General features: G+C 41.2%; 1 protein-coding gene across 4 annotated transcripts in view; it reads left to right on the plus strand.

The window, feature by feature from the left end:
* The window catches only part of CIT (citron rho-interacting serine/threonine kinase), a 166,026-nt gene extending 146,394 nt beyond the window's left edge, over positions 1–19,632 (plus strand). For 3 of the 4 annotated variants that reach the window (XM_088465302.1, XM_088465312.1, XM_088465332.1), the window contains 16 exons: positions 338–475; positions 612–792; positions 2,274–2,365; positions 2,917–3,021; positions 3,666–3,835; positions 7,485–7,565; positions 7,815–7,950; positions 9,828–9,967; positions 14,000–14,092; positions 14,171–14,279; positions 16,243–16,371; positions 16,456–16,536; positions 16,730–16,808; positions 16,897–17,076; positions 17,914–18,214; positions 18,607–19,632. In XM_088465302.1, coding sequence (XP_088321428.1) covers positions 338–475; positions 612–792; positions 2,274–2,365; positions 2,917–3,021; positions 3,666–3,835; positions 7,485–7,565; positions 7,815–7,950; positions 9,828–9,967; positions 14,000–14,092; positions 14,171–14,279; positions 16,243–16,371; positions 16,456–16,536; positions 16,730–16,808; positions 16,897–17,076; positions 17,914–18,214; positions 18,607–18,630 — 2,039 coding nt within the window. In that variant the 3' untranslated portion in view covers positions 18,631–19,632. The remainder of the gene's footprint in view (positions 1–337; positions 476–611; positions 793–2,273; positions 2,366–2,916; positions 3,022–3,665; positions 3,836–7,484; positions 7,566–7,814; positions 7,951–9,827; positions 9,968–13,999; positions 14,093–14,170; positions 14,280–16,242; positions 16,372–16,455; positions 16,537–16,729; positions 16,809–16,896; positions 17,077–17,913; positions 18,215–18,606) is intronic. The other variant, XM_088465323.1, reaches the window with a different exon arrangement.
* The last annotated feature ends 1,402 nt before the right edge of the window (positions 19,633–21,034 follow it).

A 21,034-nucleotide genomic window follows, 5' to 3' on the forward strand; every position in this document is an offset into this window, starting at 1 on the left:
CATTTTCTTCTACTCCTTACTCCCCACAAGGGCACCTAACACATGACTGATAACTCCCTGCTGCCTAGTGTGAGTGTTTTAATCGCTATTGCAGCAATGTATATAAACCATGTCCTTGTCCTGCATTGTATTGTACTGTAAGGTACTCGTTTCTTGTTCACTTATTAGTTTATGTACTCTGTAAGGCGCTGCGGAACACTTGTGGCGCCATATAAATAAAGGATAATAATAATGAAGCCCATCCATTCTCCGTTTGTACTATTGGTAATATGTATAAATGTACTTTTATGCATACTGTATTCCACTGATGAAAATGAATTATTTTCTATTCAAACAGAGTTTAGTCGTCGCCTTAAAGAACGAATGCACCATAATATTCCTCACAGATTTAATGTCGGTCTCACTATGCGAGCAGCCAAATGTGCTGTCTGCTTGGACACCGTACACTTTGGGCGTCAAGGAGCGAAATGTTTAGGTAAGAACCATTTTTCAATCTGACATCACCATAACGTAGGCTACTTTGTTAAGGCCAGCTGTCTCGGTTTGAAGACACACATAGCTACTTGCCGGGCAGAGTTGTTAACATCCATTTCTGTTTGTTTTTCTATAAGAATGTCAGGTCATGTGTCACCCAAAGTGTTCCTCCTGCCTCCCAGCTACATGTGGCCTCCCCGCAGAATATGCTACACATTTCACTGAAGCCTTTTGTAGAGAGAAAATGAATTCCCCAGGAATGCAGATGAAAGAAGTGAGTGGCTCCGTGCGACTGGAAGGCTGGATGAAGGTCCCAAGGTATTAAATATGTTTGACTTTCATCATTTATAATGGAACGGTGCACTGTCTTGCAAAGTGCCAAAAGCAGTCTTATCACTTACTGTGGCCTGTATTCAGTCTATAAATACGCTAGGAACTAGTCACATTGCTGATGTAGTGTACTCCGTTATGATATAGTTAATGGCAGTTACTTGTATAGTGCATACATATTCCACCGTGCTTTACAGAGAATATTTAGCTTTTCCCAACAGTTACTGCACCAGTGGAGCTTACAATCTATATACCCTACCACATGAATACACTCGAGGGTTCATTTTTGTCGGGATATACCTACCAGTATATTTTTGGATTGTGGGAAGAGTTTTCAATTATAGCAAATCAAAAAATGGAATAAATTATGGTTATACAGATACCTCTTCATATGTATAATGCTCCTAAAACTTGTGTACCGTAGATGAATTATCTCTTTATCACTATCATTCCGTTACTTATTCATTATAGTCTCCCGTCAAACAGCAGAAATTAAGCAGTGCATGTTTTCTCAGAACTGTTCTACTGTTTTGTGAAATTGTAATGTCCCTACCAGAGCAATTCAACACTTTTTACACACTCTGCTTTTCGGTCTTTAAAAATTCCTGCCATTTGATACCACTGCTAGACAGATCTTCTTCTACTGCCTTGAATAGACACATGCACTTGCCCCCATCAAGAGCAACAATTGTTATTCCACCACCTTAATTGTTCACCACACCTCACTGGGGCAAGGCCTTCTATAGCTTACTGTTACTGTAAGTATTTTGTATTGTGGTAATCACCTTAATATAAAGTACTGTGTAATACATTATATCTGTACTAATGATTATAATGCATATTAAATTGCCATACATGGACTAATTTGTCTTTATAGTTCCCTTTTCTGTATGTTTTGTTTACTGACCTAAAGTAAGTTCTTATGTTGGATATTGGTAGTTGCAATACAGCATACTAGCCAATCAGAATAGACACTTAAGGCAGGTATCCACTAGGCGGTTTTGACAGGCGATTGCACGATAACTGCATCGTTATCATGCAATCGCCCGCAAATCGGGCATGTAAATGACAAAAATGACCAGCGATGCACGTGCCCGCTGGTTGTTTTTGCCATCTATCATAGCCCGTACATGCTGGTCGAACTGACGATCCTGTCATATTCAGCATGTACGGGGATGATGGATGTGCCTGGACTGAACGAGTGAACGTTCAGACTAGGCACATCACTAGACATGGAAACGACAGCACGATTACAATGTCGTAATCGTGCTCTCGTTTGTATGTCTATAAGTGGATATGCGGCATTAGGCTAACAAAGACCATGCAAAGGAGAACCTGAAAATACAACAAATAGTTTGATCATAGACTAAACAAGCCAGAGTAGATTAGGGAAAACATATTTACCAAACAGTAAAACACTAAATTTATAAGCCTTTTCTATTTATATACTTCTCTTCCCAACTTTTTAGGAACAACAAACGTGGACAACAAGGCTGGGACAGAAAATACATTGTGCTAGAGGGGTCTAAGATCTTAATCTTTGACTCGGAAGTGAAAGAAGGTGTGCTTTACTTTACTTACTTTTTTAACATGCAATGTTTACTATGACCTTTTTATGTTACTGTGACAGCTTTCCAAATTTTCAACACCGAGTACTGTCCCTTCCTGTAGAGATCTGGAGAAGGGCTGCTAATTTTTATACCTCTGCAATTGGTACACCTTTATTAAAATCTCATTCAGGTTCTCGTGATTGAACTCTTGGTCAAATACTATGTAAGTAATTGGCATGCTACTCCTTCCACTTCTTTAGATGCCAATATATGGAACTACTTATACTGACCTGCACTGCAATCACTTTTATAGTCTGCTTCTAGAGTGCTCCTTGTTTTTTCATTCCCCTTTCTCATGCCACCTTCGCTTACCATTAAGTATACTCCCTGAACAAAAGTACATACAAATGTTTTCATTCCATAACGTGTCACTATTTTATAATGATATTTTGTCTATACCACACAAGTTTTGGCTTGTGTTCTTTGATGACAAAATAAAGAAAGAGCACTGTTTTTTATTCTGTTGTGCTCTTATATTGTATACTTGAATCATTGTCCACAGGGAACCAGCGACCTTCGGAGGAGTTTGAGCTTTGTCTTCCTGATGGCGATGTAACCATTCACGGAGCTGTGGGATCCACCGAGCTTGTAAATACTGCAAAATCAGGTGAAACATACATTTATAATATGCTGTCATTCCCTTTTCAAGTTCTTTTTTTTAATATTAAAGGAAGGTTGTATTACATTGTGTTTAACATAAGCTAGTAATTTAAAAACATAACTTTTCCATCTCTGTACTATCTCACTGATATCCACACAGTACTAGTATGATTGTTTAAATCAAATTACTTTATATCAGATAGTAGGTGAGAAATGGATGTTTGCCTCACGCACATTCCAATTTAGGTCTGACAGCTGAAAGTCTTTTTCAGTGCATGCACCGTGTAGGATAGTTGTAGGATCATTAGATTTCAGTTGTACGATTGCTATACACATACTTCAACCAGATTCAGTCAGATCTTTTTAGATGAATAGTTTCCACTTATTCAGATTATTGATCAAAATAGGTATTTGCATTTATTTAATCCCATTGGACAGATTGGCACCCACACAAATGCTGATTCTTTAGCATTATACAATGATCAAATTGTATCATGTGGCTTGCTTTAGAACAATTATAATATTTTTGGGAAAAATATTGTAACTATGATATGCATAATGTCTTATTTACCTAGAAATCTAGCCATATTCCAGCCTTAGGTTAGGTTCCTATGTCTTCTTCCTTCTGATGCTGTATTATTGTTATAATAGATGTGCCATATGTGATGAAGGTGGAGTCTCACCCACATACTACTTGCTGGCCTGGGCGTACACTCTACTTGTTAGCACCCACTTTTCCGGATAAACAACGTTGGGTCAATGCCTTGGAGTCTGTGGTTGCTGGTGGGAGAGTTTCCAGAGAGAAAGCAGAAGCTGATGCTGTAGGTACCAGGATTTGTTAAAATCTTCACATGCTTTCTTAAAACATCCAGACCTTCCCCAAAGCCAGTTTTCTGCTGTTTATCTAACAGTATAGATTTATATATGAGAGAAAATGTCAGCACTTTACCATTTGTCACTAATGGAGGCAGCCATTTTGTGCATAAATATTGGTAAACATACAGAATGTCTGCTCCACGGTGTGTATGAAATAGGCGCTGACATGTTTTACATTTGTTTATAAGAAAAATATAGCATGGACATATTTCCATTTCAGAGATGATGATATACTTAAATTGAAGATGTTAGTAGTATGAAACATCCACAAATGCATATAGACATAACATACACTACATAGAGACATCTCTGAATTTTTGCATGAAAGCTGCCATTTTGCTTGTTTAGTCAAAGTACATGAAGTATCCAAAACTTGCTTCTTGTTCAAAACAAAGCATTATCTTTGTACATTGTTGTTTTTCTCTTGTTTTATGTTGTTTGTTGGTCAAATTTTACACTTTGCTCTCAGTTTTTCCTCAAGCATACGTACATTTCCTCAGGGAACACACGTAGCAGAGGTTAGGAAGTTCTGGTAGTAATAGAAACTGACCATGTTGTTGACCCATTCACTCATGCCAGGAATGCATAGAGAAGGAAACAACTTTTACAATGAGATGCAAACTGCAAGGAAATACTGTATGTTTCCTATTTTATTCATCTGGCCTTTCTATTAGCTGTAACTGTGTACTACAAAGGCGGGATGTAGGCGGGATCCTGACTGTCTGAATACCGACGCCGAAATCCCGACAGGTCGGGATCCCGGCACCAGTATCCCGACCGCCGGCATCCTGAAGGTAAGTATCGGGGTGTTAGGTGGGCGGTTAGGGTGCAGGGTAAGGCACTAGGGGGGAGGGTTAGGCATCGGGAAGGGAGAGTTAGGATCGGGGAGGGGGAGTTTAGGCACCAGGGAGGGAGTGTTAGGTTTAGGGTGCGGGGAGGTTAGGCTTAGGCACAAGGGAGGTAGGTTAGGGTTAGGCATCGGGGAGGGTTAGGGTGAGACTTACCGTTCATCCTTATGGGTGTCGGGATTCTGGCAGTCTGGATGCCGCTGTCGGTATTCTGATCTACGGCATCCCGACAGCCGGGATTTCATACCCAACCCCACATGACATCTATATGTTTAATGGTGTATGATATATGTTTTCTGGATAGACCAGCTAAATGCTCAATTTTAAAATGTAACAAATGACGTACTTCGCCCCAGTAATAGAAATTGCTTTATCATATTAACAGACACACCGCTATTACGAAGTAGATGAAAGTCTTGATAATAGTTGTAAAAATCACTGGCTGTAATCCAGAAGATGGTTCATATAGATTCACAGTATTAAGTTGGCTTTAACACACTAGTAAAGAATAACTAACACAAAAGCAGCAAATGAAACTGTAGAGTGCCCACAGTGCTATAACCTTCTAATCGGGATGACGTAGAGGGCACTGGATACAAAAAAAGAGAGAAGATAGACTCCCAGCAGATCAAAGCATGTTTCTGTGGTATGATGTAGGTTGTCTTCTCTTCAGCTTCCAGACTCCCAAATTGTATAGTTTCCACATTACAACATCAGAAGTATATACAGTATAGTCTACAGGTTAGACTGTAGGGATCTGGTCATCCATTGTATGGAAAGGTGCATCACTGCTGTGACTGACTTCATAGACTACAAAACAAAAATGCAGTTCTATATGTTAAGCACTAAAGATATACTAATCGTAAAAGGAAATTTTACATACTGAGCTCTTCTACAGTATTTTATAATATCTGGTATAAACATGAGGTTCTTAGTGCATGTTTGAACAAATTATGGATGCCCATCTACTGTGACTAGGTAACCACATTCACGTGTGTACCTACACTAACAGTTCAGTTCTGGGGTCTCTCACTTTTGCATCTGCCTACAAGTAACAAATAATGATGCTTGGTGTTAGCTTTAATACTGCCCTCATAAAAAGCATGTATGGATAGATGGGTGGGTTTGGTCTGCATGCCCAAATTCATCATATATATGGAAGGGTGCATCACTGTTGTGACTGACCTTATAGCATACAAAACTCAAATTCAGAAGCACTTTTTGGCAGGCTCTCCCCTCATTATCTACACTGTGTAGGTCAGGGCTTGACAAATTTATCTAAAATCTAAGAGCCAGGATGAAAGTGTAGGAGCCAGACCACCGTCTCCCCAAAGAAATGACAGTAGTGTGTGAGGAGCACAACTCTGTGTGTTATGTAACTGTTATACACACTATACCAGTCTACAAAATGGATATAGTAAAATGGAGGCTACCTCACTACACTGCACAGCTCGGCCTGCTCCACCCCCCCTTCCAGTAATAACAGACCTCATTTGCACATAAAACAATAGTGCCAGACATTACTACAACTTACCAACCGGGCAACCAACCCCCACAGCCACACTACTAAAGGGCTACCCCCAGGCAAACCCCTCCTACGGCCACATTACTGAGCAGCTAAACCCCCCCCCCCCCCAGCCAAACAACCCTAATGGCCACACAACTAAGGGGGTACCCGCTGGCAAACCACCCCTCTGAAACCGTCCAGCCCCCCAACCCCCTCATGATCCCACCACTATCCGAAGCCGATCGGCAATCCCTGGCCATGCATAGACCCTCTTACCGGAGAGCTCTATACAGCTGGAGTTAGGAGACAGCAGACAGCCGGGACATACAGGAGGATCAGCGCAGACTGAGAAAGACAGCAGGAGTCACCGCAGGCCAGGATGGAGAGGAGGAGTCAGCACAGGATGGGACGGACAGGCAGAGCAGTCACCGCAGGCGACACTCAGCACATGCATGACATGACCGCCGCAATACTACATACATGAATCTCTGCTGGGGCTGACGAGGATCTGCTTCTGCCCTCCCTGCAAAATCTGGGAGCCAGGCAGCAAAATCTAGTCGCCAAGGCGACCTGACCCCTGGGATTTGTCAAGCCCTGGTGTAGGTACATGTCAGAGAGTGAGGTAAGTTGCTTGATATAGAAATAATATAGGTTCCCATCTGAGTAAGATGACCTTTACATGGTAAGCAGGTGCTCACAATTTCATTAATACACGCACTAAAACCTTCTGTTTACTCCAGATATTATATTGTATAGCAATATTGCACAGGTGGCTGCACTCATGTATCTCTTTAGTGCTCGTGCATTTCTGTTTTCTTGCCTTTGGTATATGTGGATATTTTGTGAGAACAATGAGCAGCACAGATTTATGTAATTGCATCATATTGCTACCTCCATTGTCTAAGTTTAGTATATAACTGTATGTTGCTCTTTTTATGACATCAGGATGAGTATATTGGAGGTGACATGTTTTGTAGAAAAGGTAATTATCATGCGGATATTTAGTCTTGACAAAAATCTGTTGTGTTTGTTACCTCTTGTGACACTGGCTGCTGCTGCTGCAACTCACTCTCCTTATGTGTCACTGTCACTTTGTGTTATACCCTATTGGTAAAGTTTGAATGTGTGAGCAGCATGTAATTTAAGATTTTTACTTATTCATTAATGAAGTCATTTACATTCAGAATGCAAACACATGTATTGCAGCATTCTGCATAATTCAGCCTTTTTTTACTACAGAAATTGCTTGGAAATTCCCTTTTGAAATTGGAAGGGGAAGATCGCCTGGACATAAACTGCACTATACCGCTAACAGAGCAGGTAAGCACATATGTAACGTTAATTACAAAAAAAAAAAAAAAATTGACCCTGTATTGCTTTGGTGTTTTTGTTGTATACTTTTGCCATCTTGTAGTTATGCAAGAATCTGCTGTTGTGGTTCACTTGCATATACAAGGAACAAATGTGAAGGTTATATAGAAGTTAAGAAGCTATACCACTGCAAATAATGGAGTTGAGGAGTGTTCAGTCATTGTGGCTGGTTTATAAATCTTTTTGCTTCGTGCTCAGATTGTCCTAGTCGGTGCAGAAGAAGGCCTTTATGCTCTCAATGTGCTGAAGAATTCTCTCACTCACATCCCTGGAGTGGGGGCAGTGTTTCAAGTTCATATTGTTAAAGAGCTGGAGAAACTCCTACTTATAGCAGGTAACTTACTATATGCAGATACTCTCCGTGTTGTGTTTTCTATACGTCATCAGGAAAAACAGATTGCTACACACTGAAATGTGTACTTTGCAGTGTAAAACACCTGTCTACAATCTTATGATGTTCAATAGTGTATCTGGCTTAAAAGATAGCTAAATGGGAAATATATATATTTATTGTATTTTCAAAGCCTATATGAGAACATTTTATTGAAATAAATTATTGTTGAAGACTGGAGTGGGTAGTTTCCCCAAATTTGTTGCTGATGCTTAACAAAAACTTCACATCCCTGATTCTCTATTGCTCTATTATATCCCATTCCCTTTGAAGAAGTGATTTATTTATGAACCGCATAAAATTATGGAAATATAGTGCAGTTCTATTAGGGTTCATTAGGAGTTTGAATTATGAGAAAATAAGTATGGTCCATGGAAATCTGAAACGCATGGGAGCCCGAAGCAAATAATACTGATAAGTCCAGTTAGTAGAGACAATCTGCTTTATAAGTTTGTATCAGAATAATTGGATGCGATGTCTCGCCTAAAGCAAAGGTATTTTTGGATGATACTTACAAGAGCCGATATCCTATTTTGTTGGTACCAGTATAGACTACACTATGTAGACAAAAGTGATTGGGCGCCCTCACGCAAGCGAAATGCATACGTGTTCCAAATGGCCACTAATGTGGTGGTTTAGACAAGAACACTTTGTAGGGAGGCCCATGCACTTGCAGTTCTACGTAAACATCTGACCAGCTCAGAGTCCAGATCTTAACCCCATTGAGAGCCTCTAGGAGGAATTGGCGCGATGGGTGCATTCTAGGCCGACTCGACCTTCAGTGTCACAATTAGTCACTGTACTTAAGGCCTCATTCAGCTTGGATCGCAAGTCTGCAATCGCACGCACCCATGCGTTGCGAAATTAGGCAAATGAATGCGATCACAGCACTATACCAAGACGCCCACCAGCTTATAAAGGTGCCCATTCCCATTACAAACATCCGCGAAGTCGGCAAAAACATTGGTAACATCGGACCCATACATACAGTTGTGGTTGAGCTTGAACTGACTCACAAACTGCGAAGCTTCCTGTCTCCTTCTAGACCTCTGGCTGTGTATGCCGTCGCTGGGGCTTAATTATACACGCCCCTGTAACGCACAGGCACGCCTGCGTTCCTTCGATCATCCACCCTCAAACGGCACTTGCTGTCAATCATTTGTGAGTGGCTCTGCGTGCCTGAGGTGCATACGCATGCGCAGAACGCAAACATCGACCGGGTGTGTGCGAATGCAGACTTGCGAACCAAGCTGAAGGAGGCCTATGAAGGTGGAATGATAAAACATATCGCCTGCTGTTGTCCAGGAACTTGTGGACAGTTTTCCAAGAAAGTACTGACGTCAATAAAATCTTGTTGATCTATTTGCTGTCAGTGTCCAATCACTTTTGTGTACATTGAGTAATCTACCCAGTACGCAAATCACAGTACAATAATACATGCTTTGGTAGCTGCTCTGAACATTTAAGCATGAAGTTGTGTTTGTGCTGATATGGTGCAAAGTGCAGTGTTGAATACTTAAGCTTATTTTCTGCTGCTTACACAAATTAAAGCACATGGCCACTTTGGGGAGGAAACACCAGAATCGCTAAACTTCATTCTCTTTGGTTAAATCACTTACAAAGTTGTTGGGACTTTTTTTATGGGGTTTCTTATTGGATGGCTGCGCAACCCTTAAATCAAGTGTCTCTGGCAACACAGTCATATCCTTTTTGAAATCAGAGAAGACTAGTACTTGGGGAAAGTCCCTTATTTCACCCTCAGGGATGATATATGCAAACCTGGTAATGCAAAAATGGAGTGTCTCTATATGTTTTTTAAGGAGAGGAGCGTGCTTTGTGTCTGATTGATGTGAAGAAAGTGAAGCAGTCACTGGCCCAATCACATCTGCCAGCACAACCAGAGGTATCTCTCACAGTGTTTGAGGCTGTTAAAGGATGTCATCTGTTTGCCGCAGGAAAAGTAAGTTGATCACTGAGAGTACTCATTTGTGCTTTGAGTGAGTAGTCTTTGCCAATAGCAATTTATTTCCATGTACATTCTTTGAATAAGACTGATAATTATGCTTCCACAGGGATTTGGGGGAAGATATATCATTGTAATCAGCAAGAAAATGTGTTCAATAAATTCAGGGTATCAATATATTTCTCTTTCATCTTCATGGGGAACACTGGACTATGAGGGTATAGAGAGAACTTAGGTTGTTTATTCTGGAATTCCCACAGGTTGCTTTCTCTGCAATGTTTCAGCAGTTTTATTGTTGTAATTACACCTTATTCTAATTTTTACTTGATACCATGGGTGACTGACAACAGGAGTAGGCACCACACTCTGTGCCATCTCCAGCTCATGATGTGGGACTTTTCCTCCAGGAAGACCCTTCTCTGCTCACGCATGTATTGAACAAGGACTCTACATTGCCCCGGCACCATGTGGCATTGGGTATCTCAAGCTGTGGTCGTCCTCTGGGTGGGCCTACAGACTGAATGGGTTAGACAACACTGGTGCTGGCTTGTTAGGCTGCCCCCACCTGACTGCACCTATGTAAAAGCCATCCGATACTAGGCGTGGTTCGGCCAGAAGGCGGGTGTACTTACAAGTGTGGTGACTGATGACATGCCGGTATGTTTAGACTACAAGGCAGCATAAGTTTCTCTTCCATGTTGGGCTTCATTACATGGACAGAAGTGCAGTAGAAATAGACTGCTTGCCAGCAGCTCCTGCTACCTTCCTGTCTTGAGTGTCCTCAACTGCAGGGCAGTATTCCTAAAGAAAGGGTGGCATTGCTTTGTTTTTCTTAACATATTAATTGCTGGTGCTAGGTGTCTGCCATTTTATTGCTCACTTTTCCTGATAATCTGCATCTGCCTTTTTCTCCTCTTTTATTCATTATGTCAGAGTAAGTAACTTTAGGTTGCCTAGTGGTACTAATGGAGGGTGTGATGGCATAAAAATGGTGCATGGAGTGGTCCATGTGCGTAAAAGGGGCATGCGGGGGGTACTGATGGTATTAAAGGGACACATGGAAAGTTTTGATGGCTTAAAAGTGAGTTAGGACCCCATATTATTTTCCTGATGGGGTCCCTGATACCCACATAATTATGAATTTGGTGCAGTCACTGCTCTACAAAGTACAATGGTTCAACACCACTTGGAATTCCTGAGTGAGGGGTGTTACATCATATATCATCTCTGAACACAACCAAGATATTTCTTCACACATTACTCCTCAAGTCTAATTTAAAGGGCCTTCATGTGACCAGGAAAGTGCCTGGTCTTTCTAGAAGCTATTTACACATTACTCCCCAAGTGTGATTTATCGCAGTGACAGTAGAACAAATTGAGACGGGTTACTATGCAAGTGTCAAAGTGCGCCGGACACCAGCACACGTTTCCCTGGTCTGTGGCAGGGCAGTGGATGGGGAGTTCCCGGTGCTGTATGATCTTGCTTCCCCCGGCGGCATGGTGCAGGTGCGCATGCCGTCCTGAATTCGATTTAAAGGGCCAGACACTTCCCTAGTGACGTCACAGGAGGCGCCTAAATTCAAGCCCTGCCTATAAAAGGAAGTCCCTGAGAGCATTCCTGTGCCAGAGTATAGGCTCCTAAACCTTACTCCAGCGTTCCTGTGTATGATCTCATTGCTCGTTCCTGACCTTGGCTTTGTCCTTGACCCTATTTTGTCTGCTCCCTGGTACTGCGATTGGTATTCCGGCTTTGACTTTGGCTATCCTCCGTGACCTGCATAAGTCTGCTCCCTGGTACCGTCTTATCCGCTTGGTTCTGACCCGGCTTTCGACTACGCTGAACGTATTCATCGTACCGTGCTCCATCCAGAGCTCACCAGCACCTATATTGGGGAACTTACTCAGAGGGCCGTGACCTGCGTGTCGGACGCAGCCAAGTCCATATCTCCTTGCGGGGGTCCCTTGTGAACACCGCCGGCACGTTAGACTCTGCGCCTCAGTAATAGGTCTCGCCAATCCCAAATACGTATTTGCATCCATTACCCACCTGGGAGTTGCGACAGCAAGCCTGACTTTGGCCACAAAACCAAACTGATCCTCTCAACCCTTTTTGGCCCTCAACACTCATGTTTGGTTGACAGGTAAATGATAGAATTGTGTAGAACTATTAATGACATGGAACGGGACGAGTTCATAGTATCCATGGAAGTAAAATACACTTAGATCAACAATAGTATCTAACATTTTTGTTCTAGCCTGTCAATGCATGAAAGTTCTTGGGAAGATGGTTTTGACATTCAAAGCCATGCGTTTCTGATGATCTTGACATGGAACCATTCCAAGCCATTTCAGGTCATCTTGATATGAAGCAAGTTGCAGCATCACTTCACCAGACATCAGTTTGTCTTCCAAGAATGCACTGGTCACTCATCTGGTGGCTGAGGAAAGACAACCTCTGATGGGGCCGTCCTTTGCTGTATGAAATTATACAATTGTGATGAAAGATACCAGGGCTGGTTGGTTGCCATCCTTAATTGTCGGTAACAGGGTATATGGTCCCTGTCCAATCAGTGTTCTAGGATTAAAAAAGGTGCAAATGTTCTTGTTTAGGAACATCTTCTGTTGGCATAGAGCAAGCTTCAAAGAGACACAAAGAGCTCTGGTGCAATGAATGTAACCAGCAGGATCAACATTTTAAAGGTTGAATTAATTTTGTGCTGAAAGATGTCATTTTTGACTAGAAGGTGCTGAATGCGCAAAGCAGTTTCATGCGTAGACAAACCAGAAGGGGCAGCTCTTGGAGGTCTCTATGGTCCAGTGTCCTTTAAGCTGATGAGAGCTAAAATTTATGAATCATGTTCGATGAATCCATTGTGGGACACTAGTCTTCTACCTATTTATGTACCTCTCATTAAAAGATGACTAAATTAAAAAAATGTGTGGGAGGGCAGGGATTGGGGGAGGAGGGGGTTTCACTCTCTTGGCTTAGTAATTAGACCCCATAGTGACTATTTGAAAGTGCTAAAGGTGACTTTGTTCACCCCATTGTCCTTGATTTAGTGCATGTATAATACCACTTTTTCAGTCATTTAATCATTCACTTTCTCATCACAACTCAATTTGTCATTTCTAATCACAACCCTTACACACCATTTTAAAAATAACATACTTTTCTAGATCAGGGCTTGGCAAATTTTTCTAAAACCTAGGAGCCAGACCACCGTCCCCCCAAAAAAATTACTGGAGTGATTGAGAAGCACAGCTCTGTGTGTTATGCAACTGTTATACACACTATACTACTCCACAAAATGGTCACAGTTGAATGGATATAGAAACATGGAGGCCCCCTCACTGCTCTGCACAGCTCCTCTGCTCCACCCCCCACCCTCCAGTAATAATGGATCACATTTCATATAAAACAATGGTGCCAGAAAGTACCCCCCTCATCTCGTGGTCACACCACTAGCCCTCTGAAGCCACTCCGCAATCCCTGGCCACGCATAGACCCTATTACCGGGGAGCTCTATGCAGCCAGAGATGGGAGACAGTAGACAGCCGGGACATACAGAAGGATCAGCGTAGACTGAGACAGACAACATGGGTCAGAGCAGGACAGGAGGAGTCGGCGTAGGATGGGACGGACAGGAGGAGTCAGCGCAGGCCAGGACGGACACAGGCAGAGCAGTCACCGCAGACGACACTCAGCACATGCACTCCTGTGCATGAAATTAACTCCGCAATACTATAGGCACGAATCTCCGCGAGAGCTGATGAGGATCTGCTTCCTCCCACACTGCAAAATCTGGTAGCCATGGCGACCTGGCCCCTGGGATTTGTCAAGCCCTTTTCTAGATGTTTTTGTCCCAATTTGTGTGTTCCATTATTTTTAGGATTCTGTGTAGGACTACAAAATATTTTCAATTGTTAGATGGTTATAATTGTGATTTAGCTGTATATGAATTAAGAGTGAATGTCACCTTATTTATTTAGAGATATGTTGATGTTTATATTTCTATAATTGTTTTGTAGATTGAGAATGGATTGTGCATTTGTGCTGCCATGCTGAATAAAGTTGTGATATTACGCTATAATGACAGCCTGAACAAGTTTTGCATCAGGAAGGTATGTGAACATTTGTTATGCCTCTACCTGATTTTTGTTCAACAGTCTTCATCAAATACACTCATGCATGTTTTATAGGAAATTGAGACCTCTGAACCCTGCAGCTGCATCTATTTTACTGGCTACAGCATCATCATAGGAACAAACAAATTCTATGAGATCGAGATGAAGCAATACACTTTAGAAGGTGAGAAACTGGATGTGGGTGTTGCTGCAGCAATAGGGATGGGAAGTTTCAGCTCCAACAGATTTAACTACAGTATACAGGGGTCTATGTACTAAGCCGCAGAGATAAAGTATAATCAGCCAGTACCTGTCACTTACCATAGGGGTAGGGAACGTCCAGCCCGTGAGCCGTATAAGGCTTGCAAAATCATTTGGTCTCGCCCTGCCAAGGCAACCGCAGACGGGACTCAAAAATCATCAAAGTTAGGAGCTTTTCTCTGCTAGCCTCTTCTGGCTAGCAGTGTGCCTAGAATGGCACCCTGCAGCCAGATGCTATGCAGCAGTACCGTCTGGAGAGTCCTTAGTACGCTTCAGACGGTGACACCACTGCCCTTACAGCTCCCGTTGCTGTAATCAAAGGTAATTGAGGTGCCGCCCCCTCCGTGTGACATCACTTGGAGGAAGCGTGGCCTGCACCGGGCCCGCAAATGATTTTTTATAAATACCCAAATGGCACTTGCCAGAAATAAGGTTCCCCATCCCTGCTTTACAGGCTTGAAAAATGACAGGAGCTAAGTGGTTGGTACTGTCCACTTATATCTCTCCAAGGCTTAGTACCCTTAGTGCCTACTCCTCAGCCAGTCTTGCAGCGTCCCCCAGATAGGACAACAGAGGAAATGTGTAAAGGACAGATAAACACTACCCTCTAGTGGGATATTAGTTTAATTGTTAATATTTAAAAATGTAACATACAGATAAGCTCAATCCACCCACTTTGTTTGACTGGGAGATGTAATAATGTTTGTAGCACTGTTCTTTACATGCTGAGAGCAAATACCATTATACAACTGAAATGGCTTGCTCTACTTCTGTGGAAGCCTGATATGAATTCAAGTGAAGGAAGTGAAAGCAAACTGCCACAGTATACACTACTAATAACAGACCTCAGTGAAGGTTATGGTACAGACCTGCACAGAAAACTCTTAGCACTTAGCAGATTACAGTGAGCAAATTCTGACTAATGTAATTACTCAGCAGGATAATAGATATCACTATCTCATAACGTCAAGCTTCAAGATATTGGGCCTGATTCAGAGTTGTACGATATGGTGATGTTTTCACAGATGAACAAAAATCAGTAATCTGCGCAGGGGGCAAGGTACATTACCGTAGTCGCTCGCAGCGACTATTTACTCAGTGTGTTGACAATCAGGGAGGAGTGTTGCAACTGTTTCAGGGGCGTTACATGCAGCTACTGCAATCTCGTACGCCAGAAATTAGGCTCCTGCGGCCATTCTGCGGGACCATAGGCTTACTCAGGACTGCGACAATTGAATGATCCGCAACTGATGCCGCGTCTTTGTAGGCAGATGCTTAGATTTGCAAAGCCGTAGGTAGACATCACAATACATCTCCCACCGGCTGCAACAGCTACGTACACAAACACAGTGGCGGCATTAGCGTACAGCTCTGAATCAGGCCCATTGCTAGAGAACATAAATTATTTCATTTAATCTGAGTATTTACTTGGTTCTGTAGACAGAGGTGCTCATCATCAGTGACAGTTCTGTGTCTAACTTGGTTCTGTAGACAGAGGTGCTCATCATCAGTGACAGTTCTGTGTCTAACTTGGTTCTGTAGACAGAGGTGCTCATCATCAGTGACAGTTCTGTGTCTAACTTGGTTCTGTAGACAGAGGTGCTCATCATCAGTGACAGTTCTGTGTCTAACTTGGTTCTGTAGACAGAGGTGCTCATCATCAGTGACAGTTCTGTGTCTAACTTGGTTCTGTAGACAGAGGTGCTCATCATCAGTGACAGTTCTGTGTCTAACTTGGTTCTGTAGACAGGTGCTCATCATCAGTGACAGTTCTGTATCTTCTGGTTGTTATGGTATTTGGTGTTATGCAGAGAACACTTGCTGTATGATGAAATGTTCCCAGTTCTTTTTAGCAATAATGTACTAAATGTTTTCTCTCTCTGTAGAATTCCTGGATAAAAATGACCATTCATTGGCTTCTGCTGTATTTGCCTCCTCGTCCAATAGTTTTCCTATTGCTATAATGCAGGTGAACAGCACAGGACAGAGGGAGGAGTATTTACTCTGCTTTCATGGTAACCGCATTTATTTATTTGTCTTAGAATTTTCTTTTACTAGCATTTAGTGTAGTGACTATTGTTTATATCTGTGTTTTGCAGAATTTGGTGTGTTTGTTGATTCATATGGAAGACGGAGTCGTACTGATGATCTGAAATGGAGCCGACTGCCTCTTGCATTTGGTAAGTGCATATATAACATTTACATTACTGTTCAGCAGTTTCTATGCTAATGAAGATCACATCTTTGTGTAGTTGTCATGTGGGTTGCACTTTATTACTAGATACACAGTACAAATTGGAACGTATTTCACATGGCATTGAATTACTTATCATAATGTATAGCCTACTTTCTTTCATTGTTTTTCTCTTATAGCTTACAGAGACCCTTACCTGTTTGTGACTCATTTTAATTCCTTGGAAGTAATTGAGATTCAGGGACGTGCTGCTTTAGGGTAGGTTTTATTCTTCAAACTAGTAGACCTGACTCAATAGTAATAAAAGTCTGTATTGGTATAATTCATGCAGTTTTTATTATTGCAGTGCACCTGCCAGGGCTCATTTAGATATTCCAAACCCACGGTACCTAGGACCAGCAATCTCTTCTGGAGCCATTTATCTGGCTTCTGTTTACCAGGATAAACTGAGAGTAATTTGCTGCAAGGGCAATCTGGTCAAAGACAATGCAAATGATCTCCATCGTGCCCCATCCACAACCCGCAGGTAGGTATACATTTTGTTTGAAAATGTGTACATGTTTTAATTACTGTGGCTGCTGGATTATCTGCACAAGCAAACGGCTACATACCCAGTGTGTAGGCTAGTGGTCAGGGAACAGGGGTAAATTACCCCACATGGGGTAAAAATGAAATTCCTGGGGGTAATGGACGGACAGCCAGGCATGCATATGAATCATTTATAATATAGATTGATTCATATGCATGCCCGGCTGTGCCGCAGGGAGGCTCTAAGCCGGACGCCCGCAGAGATGTTATTACCAGCGGTCGCCCGGCTCCTTCCCTGCAGCGCCGCGTTGAGGCTGGAGTTCTCTTCTGAACTCCAGCTTCCGCCTCTCTCCATGCGCACTATGGGAGAGATGTCATGACGTCTCTCCCATAGTTCCGAGGAGCAGCCGGGCGGACAGGACAGCGGCGGATGCAGGAGCGGGGATTAAGGTGTTGTTTTTTTTGCACAAGCGGCACTACAGGGGCATTACATGGGGGCACTACTATATGATTTCCTTCCTTTCAAATCAAGGGGGTAACGTCGGCGTATCTAAATATATTTTGGGGTAAAAGGTAAAAAAAGTTCCCTGACCCCTGGTGTAGGCAATAGATAAATGTTGACCTTTTTTGAAAGTGTTTAGGAAAATGTTGAATTCATTGTCAGTGGAGATGTCAATTATTCAAAAGAAGTAATGACTTTAAAATATGTAATATAAAGTTCTGATCTGTACACAGCCAACATATCCTAATTATGATATCGCACAATATGATGGGACAAAATACTTTGCAGGAAGATCCAGAGAATTATTTGACTTTCTTTTGCTTTACTCTACAGTCCCAACAAGAGAGGCCCTCCTTCATACAATGATCACATAACAAAGAGAATAGCAGCCAGCCCAGTTCCAGGAGAAATGCAAGGCCTGGTGCGGGAACCCAGCACACCACATCGTTATCGTGAAGGAAGGACAGAGATGCGCAGAGACAAGTCTCCTGGGCGACCTTTGGAAAGAGAGAAGTCCCCAGGAAGGCTACTAAGTACCAGAAGAGAGAGGTCACCTGGAAGATTATTTGAAGACAGCAATAGAGGCCGTGTTCCTGCAGGAACTGTAAGAACTCCGCTTTCACAAGTCAATAAGGTATAATAATCGCTTACTTGTCTGCTCCATTATGTCATAGAATGCATGGAAATAATCTATATTGGAGATGTACTCCCACACTAAATGACCTTTAAATGTAAACCAGCATTATACACACTGCAGACATAGCTCAGTGTGTACGGGCTCTTATGGGATCAGGAGGTCGGGCTGACAAATATTAAACATCACATTAGATACTACCTCCCGATCCCAACAGGTGTAGGAGCGTTATTAGCCGTTTATCAGTTAACGCTCCTGCAACGGTACAGAGTACACACTTATACAATCATCAGCTCGATCACCCGATATCAGGGATTGTATAGGTATGTACCCGGCTTTATAGAGATTTTTTTTATTTTTTTTTAACTTTGTTTCTGTTTGTTATGTTGTAGGTTTGGGACCAGTCTTCAGTATAAGTGATCTGGACATCATATCTAAGGACAAACAAAGACAACATGGGGGAAATGTCTGGTATACAGGCAGATGATTTTTATATCCATATTGTTTGTAGCAGATCAGTTACAGAACTATTTTGTGCTATGTGAAAAATCAAAAACTAACTTCAGCTCTGCGTCCTCAGATTGCATTTTCTGTAATACTACTAATCATGTTTCATTTGTTTTTTGTTCCCCGTGGTTTATGAAGGCTCTTCCCTATGTTCTGATTTCTGTTACAGCACTAGGTCAATTATGCCTCTGTAGGATATATAGCCAATGTATAGCTTTTGGTTATATTTACTAAATGACAAATATTTCTTGTATATTGAACATTTTAGACAATGTATGAGTTCTGCTTCACATGATGCTTTTATAGAGCTTTGCATTTTTTTAACATCAATGGTAAAGGCACAGTAATGCAAATGCTTTCACAGAATTCACTATACAACTACTTATTTAAAGAGTTATTATTCCTTCTATGTTCTGCTTACTTTCTTCCTTCCTAATGCTTCTGCTACCTCACTTGAAGTCAAGATTTTTGCTTTACAAACCATCACACAAATGTGCCAGGGGTAATATGTCTGAAAAGGTGCTAAATCTTTTATAGGTGTCATTGATAGAGATCTTATATTGGAGTCTCATTTTTCAATTGAGAAAGTTTGTAATCCCCAATTCTGATACATTGTGTATATGTGGTAAACTGGACTTTGAATATGTACATATATGTGTAAGTATATATTTCTGTTCCTCTATTATGCATTACTGCATGGAAGATGTTTCATCTTGGAAGCCTCTTGATTTACGTAAATGTCACATCCAATCTGTTTAGTTGGGTAATGCTAAGTGAATATGCCCAGTTAGAATATACTGGAAATGTATGTCCCTACAAATGCTTCCTTGACTATATATGAGGATTGTACATACTTTACCAGAAAGTTTATATTCATAAAATGGAATATGTTTCTACTTTTTTAAGGTAAACCGTGTATTTTTGAAATTTGCCTTTTGTGAATTGTGTGGAGGAAACAAGCAGGCGAGCGCACTATTCCAAGTTACTTATGTATGAGCGCAATGGGGTGCTTGTAAGGTGTGGAATGCTTGGGTTTTTTAAATATGCTTTGCTGCTCTTTGCTAACATTGTAGAAAACAAAATAAATGCACTTCTAACTTACAGAAACATTTGGATTGGAGAAAAGTATTCTAGGATCCCGAATGATTTCCTGCAATACATGTCTTTTGTAAAAAGTGAGAATGAACAGGACTGACACAAATCTACTAAGGCATGTCAAATGCTCCTCCCCTTTGAAACCTCCTTTCAAAAAAAAAAAAAAAAAAAAAAAAGTGTACCAAGAGTATTTTGTAATTCGGCTCGGTATCATGATAAAAGATCGATAGTCATTGGGTTGACACCAAATAGCCGACAAAAGGTCGACATGTTTTTTTTTTTTTTTTTTTTTAATGGTTTTTCAAAATGTTTAAGGTGAGGGGTAGGATCACATTCCAAAAAAAAAAAAAAAAAAAAATACGTGTTGACCATTCATACCCATTCAGCTCATATAGGGGGTTGATGGAGATTTGAACGCAAGCCGGCCAAAATTACTCCTGCATTGGTAGAACATTGAGGAAAGTCTATTGCCCTCTCTTATAAAATAAATTGATATTATATAGATCACAATAATCAGCACTTATGTACTTAAGGAACATGTATGGGCTTTTATCTCTTTTCTATGATCAACTAATTCCTGAATTTTATTCAACAAATAACTTTTATACAATACTCTCTCAAGTCTTCTGTGTGTGAGTCAATAGAGCTGAATATTTTAAGCCCTAATCCTTTCAGTTACAATACATAAATACAGGAGCACACACACACAAATTCAGTTAGGACTAAGCTGCTGGGAATTATAAATGAAGAGTCTATATTTTTGCAACTACTGCTCTGCAAAAGGGAAACCCATTATTTTTGTGCAACTACAACTGAAGCAAAATATTTAAGCCCGGAAAACATTTTATTTTTGACTGTCTCACAGTTTCATAGAGCTAATGTAAAACTGTTAGAAGTTCTAGATGGGAAAGTAAAATCAAATGTGTGTACAGGAGACCCCTAATAATAGCCAGTCATATGAATTTTCAGTTTCTGGGACTCAAAAGTAGCTGCCATGTAGCCCATATACATACCAAAAACCCACACATTGTTAATTTATGTGTAAACAAATAATGAAAAAAGTTAGTGATTGTATCCATTAAATAAATATCTTACGATTTATGACTTTAGAACTTCTATATGTGTACATCTACACTGAATAGAGATTAGCAAAATATGAAAAACTGAAAGTAACAGTTTGCAGCCAAATAATAGCTGTAAAAAGTGACTATGTATTTT

This window comes from Taudactylus pleione, unplaced genomic scaffold (assembly GCF_031769625.1).
Source record: "Taudactylus pleione unplaced genomic scaffold, aTauple2 ptg000062l, whole genome shotgun sequence".
In the NCBI taxonomy this organism is placed as follows: domain Eukaryota; kingdom Metazoa; phylum Chordata; class Amphibia; order Anura; family Myobatrachidae; genus Taudactylus; species Taudactylus pleione.